Genomic DNA, 13028 nt, shown 5'->3' on the forward strand with positions numbered 1-13028 from the left:
CCTCCTCCCCAGACCGCATAGAGAGCAATATAGAGCAGTATCGGAGTGAGGTATACCGTGAATCCAGCAGTGGATAAGAAATAACTAGAGATGAGCGCTACTTGAGCATGCTGGAGATTGATCGTCCTGCATTTGATCACTGGTGGCTGAAGACGTTAGATGCAGCTCTAGGGAGGCCAGTAAAACATGGTTACAGCTTTTTTTTTATCCTATAAGATATATTGGGATGTTTCTTATATTCAGTTATAAGATTTGCTGTTTTTTTTTTATGGAGAGTCAGTTTCTGCTGACTCACAAGAAGGAAGCTCATATTCCCAAAGTTGTTTTTGGTCTGTTACAGAACGCTCCACTGCACAGATATCAAACTGCAGCCCTCCAGCTGATTCCCATCATGCCTGGACAGCCCAAGCTTTGGCTTTCCAGGCATGATTGGAATTGCAGTTGTACAACAGCTGGAGGGCCGCAGTTTGACACCTCTGCACTGGGATCCACCTGTCCATCATCAACACATGACTGGACATCATCGCCCTGGAGGGTTGTAGCACTGTGCCTAAGGGTCCTATTTCACGGGCCGATGGAGGCCTGATCAACGATGTTAAGCAGATCAGAGCTCGTTTACTGGGCCTATTCCATGGCCCGTTGATCGTTGAGCGAGGGCTGCAAGGACATTGTTACCGATGTCCTTGCATCATACATTACCTGGCAGGACTTCTCCTCCACTCAGTCTTCCTCCCCGGGTCCAGCGGCACAGCATCAGCAGCTCTGAAGCTGCCTGTCTGAGCTGTCAGACCGCTCAGCCAATCACTGGCCGCGGCGGTCCTGTGATTGGCTGAGCGGTCTGACAGCTCAGTCAGGCCGCTTCAGAGCTGCTGATGCTGTGCCGCGGGACCCGGGGAGGAAGACGGAGCGGAGGAGAAGTCCTGCCAGGTAATGTATGGTGCTTCCTAAATTGTCGGTCGCCCGCCGCGCACCGCTATTCCACCGTAGCGATGCGCGGTGGGGGACCGATGATTTTAGGTCTGGCCCTAAATAAACGATTAGCCGATTACACAATTGGCTGATAGTTTCCTCTATTCCACCGAGCGATAATCGGCCGATTATCGCTCCCGTGGAATAGGCCCCTTACGCATCAGACTTGTGCCACCCTGCATAGTGAGCTAGAGGGTTATTGCTCACTGGTATCAACCACTCCTATGGCATTAAATCCCACCTCTTATTGCCTTAAACACAATAAATCAAACTCTGAGAAAAGATAAAAACCTGGAAGTTTATTTCTTTGTAATAAATAACATTGACAAACTCCCAGAGATGGAAGAGTCCGGAGATTGCATCATGCCCGACATCGGCTCAGATCCCAACGCCCCCGTATAAAAATAACATTTACCAAAGTGCTAAAAAAATAAAGATTAAAGTCTTTAAGTTCCAGAGTAGATGAGGCGGCCTCAGACAAGACTGTGATCCGCGATAACAGAATCACAAGGATGGGGGAGGAGTGAACTGGAGGGGGACCATAAATACTTCTGGGGGATGGGGAGGGGACTACTACATTCATCTCCTGAGAATAACATCCTACAACTATGGTGGCAGGATCCGATCCTGAAAAGTCCAGGGTCACAGTTATTTAGAGGGAATCGCTAAGATCAAGCATAGGGTCTGATCTTTAGATGACAACCAATAGAACAGGAAGAGCAGATTATAGTAAGATTGATAGAGCTATCTGCCCAGTCAAGGGGGCAGACCTAACTAGTGGCTGACAGCCTTCCTTAATTACTGTAAACAAAGACAGCTGTCAATCATTAGCTCCACCCCCTAGACTTCTAAGCCCAGAATGAGCTACAACAGTAATCTGTTCCACTCCTCCTGTAGCCAAGACAAGATGTCTGCCATGGCAGGTTCGTTCCCTTTGATAGATTGAAAACTCTTCTAATAAAAATATATATTTATATAAGACAACCAAATGCACCCAAACCGAGCACAACACTGGCAGGAAATTAAAAAAGGACGATAAAAACATTGTAGAATGGCAGCGGATGTCTGCAGTCACTCCGGTGAGACCCCTTTACTGGCCAGGGCTTGTGCTCTCCGCTTTGCCAGGCGAGACTTGGAGGGAGGGGAGAGACGCATGGAGCACATCTTCTGCATGAAGCTTTCGTTTTCTTCGCTCAGGTCACTGTCGTGCTGGGAAAGCTGCCGGTTCACTGCAATGGCCTCCCTTGCAAATAGTGTCAGGTCTTTTGTGCTGCTGTTCCTGCACAATGAGAAAACTCAGATGATTGAACTGAACTACAAGATGGAGGAGACTTACGGCAACACTTCAGGCAGTTCACATGGTACAACTTACTTCTGAAGGACCCTTGGGGTCGGCAGGCCTCTCTCAGGTGCATCCTAAAAAAAAAAAAATATGTATAGTTATTCTTCACATTCTATACGGCTATAGAGCAGCTAAAAAAGGATAGAGCGACAGGTTAAAAGAAAACTAATGCTCTACATTACTTACCCCCTGTACCCATGGGTGCTGTAGGACTTGTGCTGCGCTGAGGCGATCTTTGGCATCACGAACAAGCAGCTTGGAGATCAAGTCCTTGGCCTGGCTGGAGATGTGCGCCCAGTCTCTCTCTGGGAACTCATATTTGCCTTCCTGAATACTTTCAAACAGTTTGTTCTAGAAGTAAAATGTGTGACTGGTGAAGAATGGTGAACAAAAGCAGTGGAGTGACAACAGGCTTATGTGACTGCCAGGGTCAGGGCATCCGCCACATCTGAGGGAATTACCTGGCACACTCTGCAGACTTCTCCTCGGTCCCAGCCACAGTCTGTCCCACAATTTCCTACAAAGGGGGGGTAGCCACTCAGCATGATGTACAGGATGACTCCCAAGCTCCACAGGTCACAGCGCTTGTCATAGAAGGTGGCTTCTTCTGTGAAGACTTCCACCACCTCTGGGGCCATGTACTCTGCAGATCCACACTAAGAAAACAAGGAAGGATACAGGAGACTGCAGCACAAAACTCTCAACGCTCTTTATAATAAGACACATGCTCACAGCTAGCAACACTAGTGTAGAACCAGCACTCACTGCCCTGCTATCCAGCACTACACTGTAGAGCCAGTGATCACCCAATGGCACATCTAGGAGATGTATGAAGGAAGGACAATGGCACCCTTATAAAATGCGCAACAGGGTATCAGAAAACTGGGGGCCCGCAGGGAGGCCAAGGCACACAAGTGGATACATCTCAGGTGTTCAGGGCTGTTGTCTACTGGATGACTCTAGTGGCACAAGCTTAACTATAATAAATTAATCAGATGTGTGACAGAGTGATAGCCCTGTGGTCAAGGTCACTGCTGGCTTTAGCCCAGGGTGCTCAACTATCTACAGCTAATGTCCAGGGTTACTGTAAAGATTTAGAACAGCGCAGATTGAGAAAATTTGCTGAATATTACAGATAATACATGTCCATCTTCCCTTTAGACACACGTCTTATTAGCTTAAATAAATAGAGATGTACAATAACGATTACGTTATATACAAACAATGGGGGGGTTACAGTGACCACTGTGAAACCAATGTGACAGAGCAAATGCCACTTTAGCAATTAAAGAGACTCTGTACCCACAATCGCCCCCCCCCCCCCCCCCCCAACCACTTGTACCTTCAGATAGCTGCTTTTAACCCAAGATCTGTCCTGGGGGTCCGTTCGGCAGCTGATGCAATTATTGTCCCAAAAAAATGACTTTTAAATTTGAAGCCCGTGCCAAAAACAGGAGTGTCTGTGCCCTTACTTTGCACCACCCCTCTGTCCCTCCTCCCCATCCTCTTCATCATTAGGAATGCCAATGAAACATTTTCTCCATGCTGAACATTGCACAGGTCCTTAACGATCCAGCCCATGTACCGGGCTGCCACAGGTTGGGAATAGCAGGCAATCTGCCTGGAGCATTCCTATTGATGAAGAGGGTGGGGAGGAGGGACAGAGAGGTTGTGCAAAGTTAGGGCACAAATACTCCAGTTTGGCACAGGATTCAAATTTAAAAGTATTTTTTTAGGACAATAATTGCATCAGCTGCCGAACGGACTTCAGAACAGATCTTGGATTAAAAGCAGCTATCCGAGGTTACAAGTGGTTTGGGGGGTGGGGGTCAGATTGTGGGTACAGAGTCACTTTAAGCTTAGCAGGTATAGGACAGCCTGGACTTACAGGAGTAGTGAGCTCCGGGGTGGTGATCGGGGTACATGCACTGTTCAGCTTTACACCACTCCCAAGATCGAAGTCACAGATTTTCACAGGCGAAATCTGGAAAGGGACAAAAAGAGTGAGCGATGGAGGCCAATAACACACAACCCCTCCTCCTCCCAAACACCCCTCCCCCATACCTTTTCTTTACATTCACACAGAATATTCTCTGGTTTCAAGTCTCGATGGGCGATTCCTAAAAAACAGAGGGGACCAATGAAGAGGACAAGGCCCACTTCTGCAGTCACACATCTTCCCATGGTGACCGAGGTTTAGGGACCAAACTTCTTATAACATCACCTAATCCTATGGCTCTATGCCCTTTACATGGGGGCAATTGTTTGGGCCCCAGTAAAGTACGAGCTCCTCTATGGGATTGATGACATTGGTGACATGGAGAACAGTGCAGTTCCCACCTTTTGTGTGGAGAAAGTGCAGGGCAGAGGCAATGTCCCGGACCACGGTGCTGGCTTCCCTCTCATCAAAGTGCTTCCTCCGCTGGATATGGGACAGGATGGAACCTAAGAGAAAAATAATAGCCGTCACCCTCCACTGACATTAGCACCACAAAGCCCAGCATCCCTCCCAGCTGTATCTAGAGTAGTCAAAGCAAAGGATCGAGGGATAAGTGAATCAAAAGGGTCCAAGCACAGGGACACCACGGGACCTACTCCCCTCTGACAAGGGTCAGAACACAGAGCCACCAAGGGATACAACCGCCACCCCCAATAAGGATCCAGGGACAGGGGCCCATTAAAAAAAAAAAAAAGGTCCAATTGGGTTAGAGAACAGTTACCAGGAGCCCAGCAGGAGGTTCACTGCATGAGACAACCTCCCCATTCACTACCAAGCCAGGGACCACCCCCCCTCCCCGCTCACTACCATGACACAGCCAGAGGCAGAGACCACAACCTGACAGCACACACTGGCAACATACCTCCTCGTAACTTCTCAAACACCAGATAGAAGCGAGCGTCATCTTCACAGAACTCTATGAGCTCCAAAATATTTCTGCAAAGTAAAAGATTAAATACAAAGGCTAAGAAGAGTGTGGAGGAGCCAAGCTACAGAGGTGTGCAGGGGTGGGGATGGGGGCCGAGAGGTAGAAGTGGGATCATAAAGTGGTGCATTGTGAATGCAGAGGGGCCAGAGATCCGAGGCACACATGGCTCGAGGCCTCTGTACAGATCCTTCCCATGATCCACACCCCACACCCTTTCCGGTGTTATGGATCTACATCATGCGTGTATGAACTCACTTGTTGCCTTGGCACTGGTACAGAGTCTCCACTTCCCGGAAGACGCGGCTGCGGCTGTGCCCAGGTTTCTTCTCCACAATCTGACAAAGGGAAGGAGTTTGTTACAACCCATCGTGCCCCCTTGGGCTGCACACATTCACAGTCATCAGCCTAGTCCATTACAGCCAGCCATGAGCCCTACAGCCAGGCTCTCAGCGCACCTGACAGACACACAGATGCGTAATGACGCTTCACCTTGACAGCATAATCCTTCCCGTTCTGTAGACTGATGCAGCCCTGAACCTTGGCGTAGGCGCCTTCTCCGAGCAGCTCGTCTGTCAGTCTGTACAAATCTACAAGAAACAGAACAGCGTGAAAGCTAGAAGCAGGAGAGCCACCCCAGAGCATAGAGAGATAGCAGCATACTGCAACTACAGGTGGCACACACCTACATTAAAGGGGTAATCCCAAGACGACAACCTATCACCTATCCAAGTATCTGACTGCAGGGACCCCCAGCAATCAGGAGAATGAGGGTCCTGATTGGCAATCGCTTAACAATGATTTTATGGTCAGCTTAAAAGATGCAATGACATACAAATACATTTTCGATAGTCGCTTGATCGTTGCCTGTACACACACAAAGATTATTGCTTAAATTCAAACGATATAAAGATTTTTTACAAAATAATCTTTCCGTGTAATAGGGCCCTTACTCAGGATCAGAACAGGACAAGTAATGTATATACATAGCGACTCGACCAAAAGAGATAAGGTCACAGATATATAGAGGGGAAAGGCTGTGGATATTCGTGTATGTCTTGGTTAAAGGAGAAGTCCAGAAGTTATAAGAATTTGCAAGCAGGCAGGGATGACATAATAAAAGAAGCACTACTTACATCACCCCATGCCTCCAGAGGGCCACATCACTGGCTCCTTGCCAATATTCCAATTTGCCAAGTTCCAATGTTGCGACAACTGGGGGTGGGGTGGGGGAGGGGGTGATGGGCACGTCTGACCCAGCTGATGGATGGCACACTCAGTCAATCAGGGACTAGAGCAGCATCCTTCCCCAGTCACTGATTGGCTAAGCGGGCAATCCATCATTCAAGTCATGATGTCGCAGAAGCAGGAGTTCCCTGGGCCTGGCAGTAGCCCCGATCTCAGTAGCAAGTTGAGGAGTGATTGATTTGCTTTATCTTTTAGCCTTCAGAACACCATGTCTGGTTTGGCCAGTATCATGCCTATAAACAAGTTTTATTACGGTGGCACAGTGAGGTGTCAATAAGGCAGACCGAGAGCATCTGTACCCTAAGCCTGCAATGCCTCTCTCCCTGCCTCTTTTTTGGCACACCCCTGGGCTGGATGGAGGCGCTGCAGACCTAGGGCACAGATGCTCTAAGTCACGCCAAAATAAAACTTGTTTTTTAGCATAATACAGGTCCCAAGAAAAAGGCAGACCTCATGACCGGATGTGGCGTCATGGCGGCTAGAAAACAGTACCAATGGTTGTGGTGGGTGGCGGCCGGTACAGATTTGCTTTAACAATTTAAAATGAATCAGTTGGGCAATGGGTAACCAGTGAAGGGATCGGCAGAGGAGGAGATAGGGGAGAGGTGGGTTAGCAGTGTGTTAGAAGGTGGGCCAGGGAGGAGGATGTTGCAGCAGTACAAGCAGGAGGTTATGAGAACATGTACCTACCAGCAATTTATAGATGCTTAAAGAAGTTTGCTGGACAAAATGGACTGAAGAGCTATCCACAGGATAGGCCATCAATAACTGATAGACAGGGCGCTGGCGTTCACAGTGAATGGAGTTTGTTTCACTGTGCAGTGATGACAATGTGCACCTGTTCATCTGACTGGGATCTGTGCTGCAGTGACTCAGCGAAGAAAGAAACTGCTTCCGGCCCGATCACTGTGTAGTGCAGACGCTGATCAGTGCTGTTACAGGGTGGTGGCACCCCACCGATCAGAGACTGATAGATTATCCTATGGACACCTCATCCCTCTGTTTTGACCAGAAATCCCCTTTTAAAGTAAATGTTCCACCAAGAATATTACATTTTTAAAGTTTCACCTGGTCGGTGCCAGGATCCTAGTGACATGGTCCATTCTTTCAAATTGCTGCCCGGTTCCCGCCATTGGTACACTGGGGGTACTGGGCCCACCTCCAGTGCACAGAGCAGCCTGATTTGCATATAAAGAAACTGGTGCAGATGGTGAGAACTGGGTGGCGACTGAAAAATGGATTGCACCACCGGGATCCCCACACAGCATCATAACCAGCTGGCAACTAAACAGTCAGATATCGCAGCGTAAACCACAATCTCAGGACTGACCTGCAAAGCTCCCGGTAAAGGTCTCAGCCGCTCTCGCCCGTTTCTTCTTTTTTTTCCGCTTCCCGGGATCATCTATTGGGATATGCTGACTGCTGACCATCTCTGTACAAAGAAAACAGCTGGATGAGAAGAGACTGGGGCCAGGGACCATCCCCTCCTATGTTCTGTCTCTGGAGACCCCCCTCCTCCACCTCAGGGACACAGCTGGCCTAGGAGCCCCTGACACATTGCCTCTTATAATGGAAGGATAAAGCCCTTTTCTAGTGTGTAAAATTCCAGGAGAGACCGGGGGTCCGGACAGACCATGCACTCCGCAGCGCTGACTGTGAACCCTCTGCTGTGCTGGAGATCTCTGAGGTCACTTCTATCTTCAGTGTGCGAGTCAGTGAGATTATAAATAACAACGTGAGCGAGTGCCTGACCCCGAGGGATGAGACAACGAGGGAGGCCCCCCCCGCCAGCTATATGAACAGTCACCAAAGGGCCCTATTCCACCGGACGATTATCGTTCAGATTATCGTTAAATCGTTCGAATCTAAATGATAATCGTTCGTTTGAAATGCAGTTAACGATTAACGACCGAACGAGAAATCATTGATCGCTTTATAAGACCTGGACCTATTTTTATCGTTGCACGTTCGCAAATTGTTCGCATTGAATAAGACGTCGTTCGGTCGTTCGCAATAGATACGAACGCAAAAGCAAATAAATAGCGAAGAAAAAACTATCGCAATTACGATCATAACTAACTATAATCGCTCCATGGAAATGAGTGAACGTTTACAGGTCTTTCGCAATAGCGGTCGTTTGAAATCGTTAGCGATTATGCGAATGATAATCGTCCGGTGGAATAGGGCCCTAAGAGAGATCCCCATCTATAGAGACAGGTAAGGAGATCCAGAGAGCCACCATTAATAAATCAGTGAAGAGATCCGCAAAGATCCCCTCACCTACCTAGACAGCTCGGGGGTGTAGAGCCCCCTCATGCCCACAGAGACAGCTCGGGGGTGTAGAGCTCCCTCATGCCCACAGAGACAGCTCGGGGGTGTAGAGCTCCCTCATGCCCACAGAGACAGCTCGGGGGTGTAGAGCTCCCTCATGCCCACAGAGACAGCTCGGGGGTGTAGAGCTCCCTCATGCCCACAGAGACAGCTCGGGGGTGTAGAGCTCCCTCATGCCCACAGAGACAGCTCGGGGGTGTAGAGCCCCCTCATGCCCACAGAGACAGCTCGGGGGTGTAGAGCCCCCTCATGCCCACAGAGACAGCTCGGGGGTGTAGAGCCCCCTCATGCCCACAGAGACAGCTCGGGGGTGTAGAGCTCCCTCATGCCCACAGAGACAGCTCGGGGGTGTACAGCTCCCTCATGCCCACAGAGACAGCTCGGGGGTGTAGAGCTCCCTCATGCCCACAGAGACAGCTCGGGGGTGTAGAGCCCCCTCATGCCCACAGAGACAGCTCGGGGGTGTAGAGCCCCCTCATGCCCACAGAGACAGCTCGGGGGTGTAGAGCCCCCTCATGCCCACAGAGACAGCTCGGGGGTGTACAGCTCCCTCATGCCCACAGAGACAGCTCGGGGGTGTACAGCTCCCTCATGCCCACAGAGACAGCTCGGGGGTGTACAGCTCCCTCATGCCCACAGAGACAGCTCGGGGGTGTACAGCTCCCTCATGCCCACAGAGACAGCTCGGGGGTGTACAGCTCCCTCATGCCCACAGAGACAGCTCGGGGGTGTAGAGCCCCCTCATGCCCACAGAGACAGCTCGGGGGTGTAGAGCTCCCTCATGCCCACAGAGACAGCTCGGGGGTGTAGAGCTCCCTCATGCCCACAGAGACAGCTCGGGGGTGTAGAGCTCCCTCATGCCCACAGAGACAGCTCGGGGGTGTAGAGCTCCCTCATGCCCACAGAGACAGCTAGGGGGTGTACAGCTCCCTCATGCCCACAGAGACAGCTCGGGGGTGTAGAGACCCCTCATACACAGAGACAGCTCGGGGGTGTAGAGCTCCCTCATACACAGAGACAGCTCGGGGGTGTAGAGCTCCCTCATACACAGAGACAGCTCAGGGGTGTAGAGCTCCCTCATACACAGAGACAGCTCGGATCCTGAGTTCCTCTTTCGCCTCTGAGTATCGCCGGTCCCCGCTTCCTCCTGTGCTCGGTGACATAGTGTCCGTACTACCCCTCCACCTCCGGTGACCCGTCACTTCCCACTTACCTGCGGGCATCGGCTCCAGGTGACAGAATGACCGCTCCGAGCAGCAGACTTCCGTACCCACAACCCGAACACCAGCGCCAATCACCCGCCCCTCCCTCCTCCGTTCTCGTATCTTATTGGTCACGTCTTGCATTACAGTCCCGCCTACTCCGCGGATTGGCTTATTGTTATACAGCCCAATCCCCTCCTGGCTTCTGATTGGTCACCTTTTCCCCGCCCCCTCAGAGGTTTGGCTACACCTCAGCTGTCTTCTTAGAGCGCGAGTTGATTTGTTGTCTGTAGTTGGAGAAAGGAGGCGTGAAACGCAACCCGGAAGTATCGCAGCTGATGTAACCGAGCTGTAAGCTGCTGCTTCCCAGGGGGGAGGGAAATGGCGGGAACGCTACAAAATGGCGTCAGAGTTTATGGAAGTATCGGGAACTTTCCGGATAGGGAATGTTTCCCCCTCGAAAGGGGTAACATGGAAAGGTTTACATCCCATAGTGCCTCATTGAGGGAGAGGGGGATCTTTAGGGCATGGGAAGCAACACAAACCAACGGCTTAACATACAGTGCCTTCTTATTAGGGCTAGAGCACACATGGGGAACCTTTGGCCCTCCAGCTGTTGCAAAACTACAATTCCCATCATGCCTGGACAGCCAAAGCAAAGCTTTGGCTGTCCAGGCATGATGGGAATTGTAGTTTTGCAACAGCTGGAGGGCCAAAGGTTCCCCATCCCTGGTCCAGAGGGCCACCTAGTATACAGGTGTAGTCTAGTGAGGTGTATTGTCAATATCCCTGGAGGGCTATGGCAGTGGAGGGGTCAATTTCATTATCCATGGAGGTCTAGGACAGTAAAGGAATTATCCAGCATTACCACTATACAATGTATGGAGCCAAGACTTCTGGCACTATGTTAACTTGGTGATTCTGGCTGTGGGGCTGAACTGCAAAGGGAAATGAAGCCATTTCTTGATTGCATCAATCCCAGTAGTGGCTTCAGCGATGCCCTCAGGCATCAGGGAACAGCTTCACTTTGGCACCATCAAAGTCTATCTCTTGCATAGATCTGGCCTTTTGCATTATGCTCTCTTTGACCGCCTAATAATGAATTCTGCTTATCACATCTCTCGGGCTCGCAGGATTGAAACTCTGTGGGTGGAGGGCTCTGTCTCAATGTAGTGTTGTGATGATTTGCCCAATAACATGTTGAATACCCCTGTCAGAGTCTGTATAAGGTCAGGCGTGCGGGTGGCCTAAGGGAGCCCTCTAATCCTGATGTTATTTTTCCTCTTGCGATTTTCCAGATCATCCAGATGGGATGTCAGGTTTTGCTGCTGTGTCACCTGGGATGAGAAAGTTTCTTGCACACCCGACAGTCTGTTGCATGGACATCTCAAACGGCTCCCAAGTCCTGCCGCCATGCGTTTTTGAGATCAGAGGAAAGCAACTCCAGATCAGCTTTAGATGGTAGGAAGATTAGGAGAGCTTGGAGTTCTGGATGGCCTTGTAAGAGAGTAGCAGCATCCAGTAGGTCTGAAAGTAGATGGAGTCGCATTTTGAGTTGCTAAGACATTGCTTGAGACCACAATAACAGTGAATGGCAGCTCCGCTTCCCCTTCACCTCCCATGGGCAAGCCACCGCTGGAAGAATCTGCCCGATGAGTGACCGGGAGTCTCTGTGGCCTGTAAGTCTCTTTGGCTCCCCTCCGCACACCTGCCACCTCCTGAAGTTGCGATGCTGCTCCTTACAGCTCGCTGAGGGAGCAGGAGGAAAGATGGCGCCTCGTGGAAATCACGGTCCTCCGTCAGCGCTGACAAGGGGGCAAAGTAGTTGGAGATCGGGGTCCAGGGTGCTGCAGTCTTCTTTCCAATCTTATTGGCTTTCTTTAGCCACATAAGTAATAGCCTTTTCTTACCTAGAAAATGACGGTCCGGAGCGGAGCTCTCTCACACAAGTCCTGCTCCCTGCATGGCTTGACACGCCCACTCTTTTTTTTTTTTTTTTAAAGTATTAATGAGTACCTGTCATTAAAAAATAACTTTTGATATGTCATCAGGCACGTCAAAAGTTATTAAAGTTCAGCACAAATCTCACTACTGAGACCCGCTATGATTAGTAAATATAGCCGGGAGAACAGCTGTTGTTTGTACAGTGTGTGTACATAGCCCAAATATGGTGTTACTGTAATTGTAAAGATACAATTTTATCTTTATTTTAAAGTGCACAATGTACAAAACTAAACCCCCAAAAATGTTTAAAATATCACTTTCTTTTTTTCAATTTCAACCCGCAGGTTGTTGTTTTTTTTCAGTTTAGCAAAACATTTTTTGGTAAAATGAAAGGCATCACTACAAAGCCAGGAACAGACTATAAACTGTCATAAATATGTCATAAAGGAAATATTGAGATTGCTCCTCTTTTCAAATCCATTCCTGGCTTTGGCTTCAAAAATCTGTCAGATAAATCTGTGTAAAGGCACCCTTAGGATGCGTTCACATTGAGGAAAAGAGTTAACGCATCCTAAGGATGAAAAAAACATTCAACAAATGAAAACTTTCAGGCCATGAAAGGGTTAAAATAGGAAGCTGAACACAAGAACAAGGGGGTACATTATGAGATTGGGGGGGAAAATCAGAAGCAACATTGGAAAATATTTTGCAAAAAAAAGAATTGTAGATTCTTGGCGTAAAGTTCCAGCAGCTGTGGTTAGAAACGTATCTATCCTACAATATGAGTAAAAAGGACATAGTAGATAAACAGTGTGGTCTCCTGCCGTCCATCTTCTGTGTTACCACAAACCAGAATTTCCGGCTTGGATCTAAGGATATTATCTCTTTGGCGCATGTGGATCTTGGTGTCACTGTAGACGTGTTTGTGAGGGGCAGACCGGTGGGTAGTATTATGTCTCCTGCACTGGTAACTAGAACCATCCGTAAGCAGAAATACATTCACATCTACAGGAAGCAGAAGGTCCAGCTGATTAGAGAAGAAGGAGAATGGAGATACTGACTATCCAT

General features: G+C 49.3%; 1 protein-coding gene across 1 annotated transcript; it reads right to left on the minus strand.

Moving 5' to 3' along the window:
* Positions 1-1247: 1247 nt before the first annotated feature.
* On the minus strand, positions 1248-10258 carry MKNK1 (MAPK interacting serine/threonine kinase 1). Its single transcript, XM_069979364.1, has 12 exons — positions 10028-10258; positions 7814-7915; positions 5728-5825; positions 5494-5573; positions 5173-5246; positions 4652-4756; positions 4376-4431; positions 4200-4295; positions 2773-2967; positions 2498-2662; positions 2342-2385; positions 1248-2248 (listed from the first exon to the last, which is right to left on the minus strand). The coding sequence occupies exons 1-12, from the start codon at positions 10158-10160 to the stop codon at positions 2041-2043; spliced, it is 1356 nt and encodes a 451-aa protein (XP_069835465.1). The 5' UTR covers positions 10161-10258; the 3' UTR covers positions 1248-2040.
* Between the last annotated feature and the right edge of the window lie 2770 nt (positions 10259-13028).

The sequence above is a fragment of the Dendropsophus ebraccatus genome, chromosome 8 (assembly GCF_027789765.1).
Source record: "Dendropsophus ebraccatus isolate aDenEbr1 chromosome 8, aDenEbr1.pat, whole genome shotgun sequence".
Lineage (NCBI taxonomy): Eukaryota > Metazoa > Chordata > Amphibia > Anura > Hylidae > Dendropsophus > Dendropsophus ebraccatus.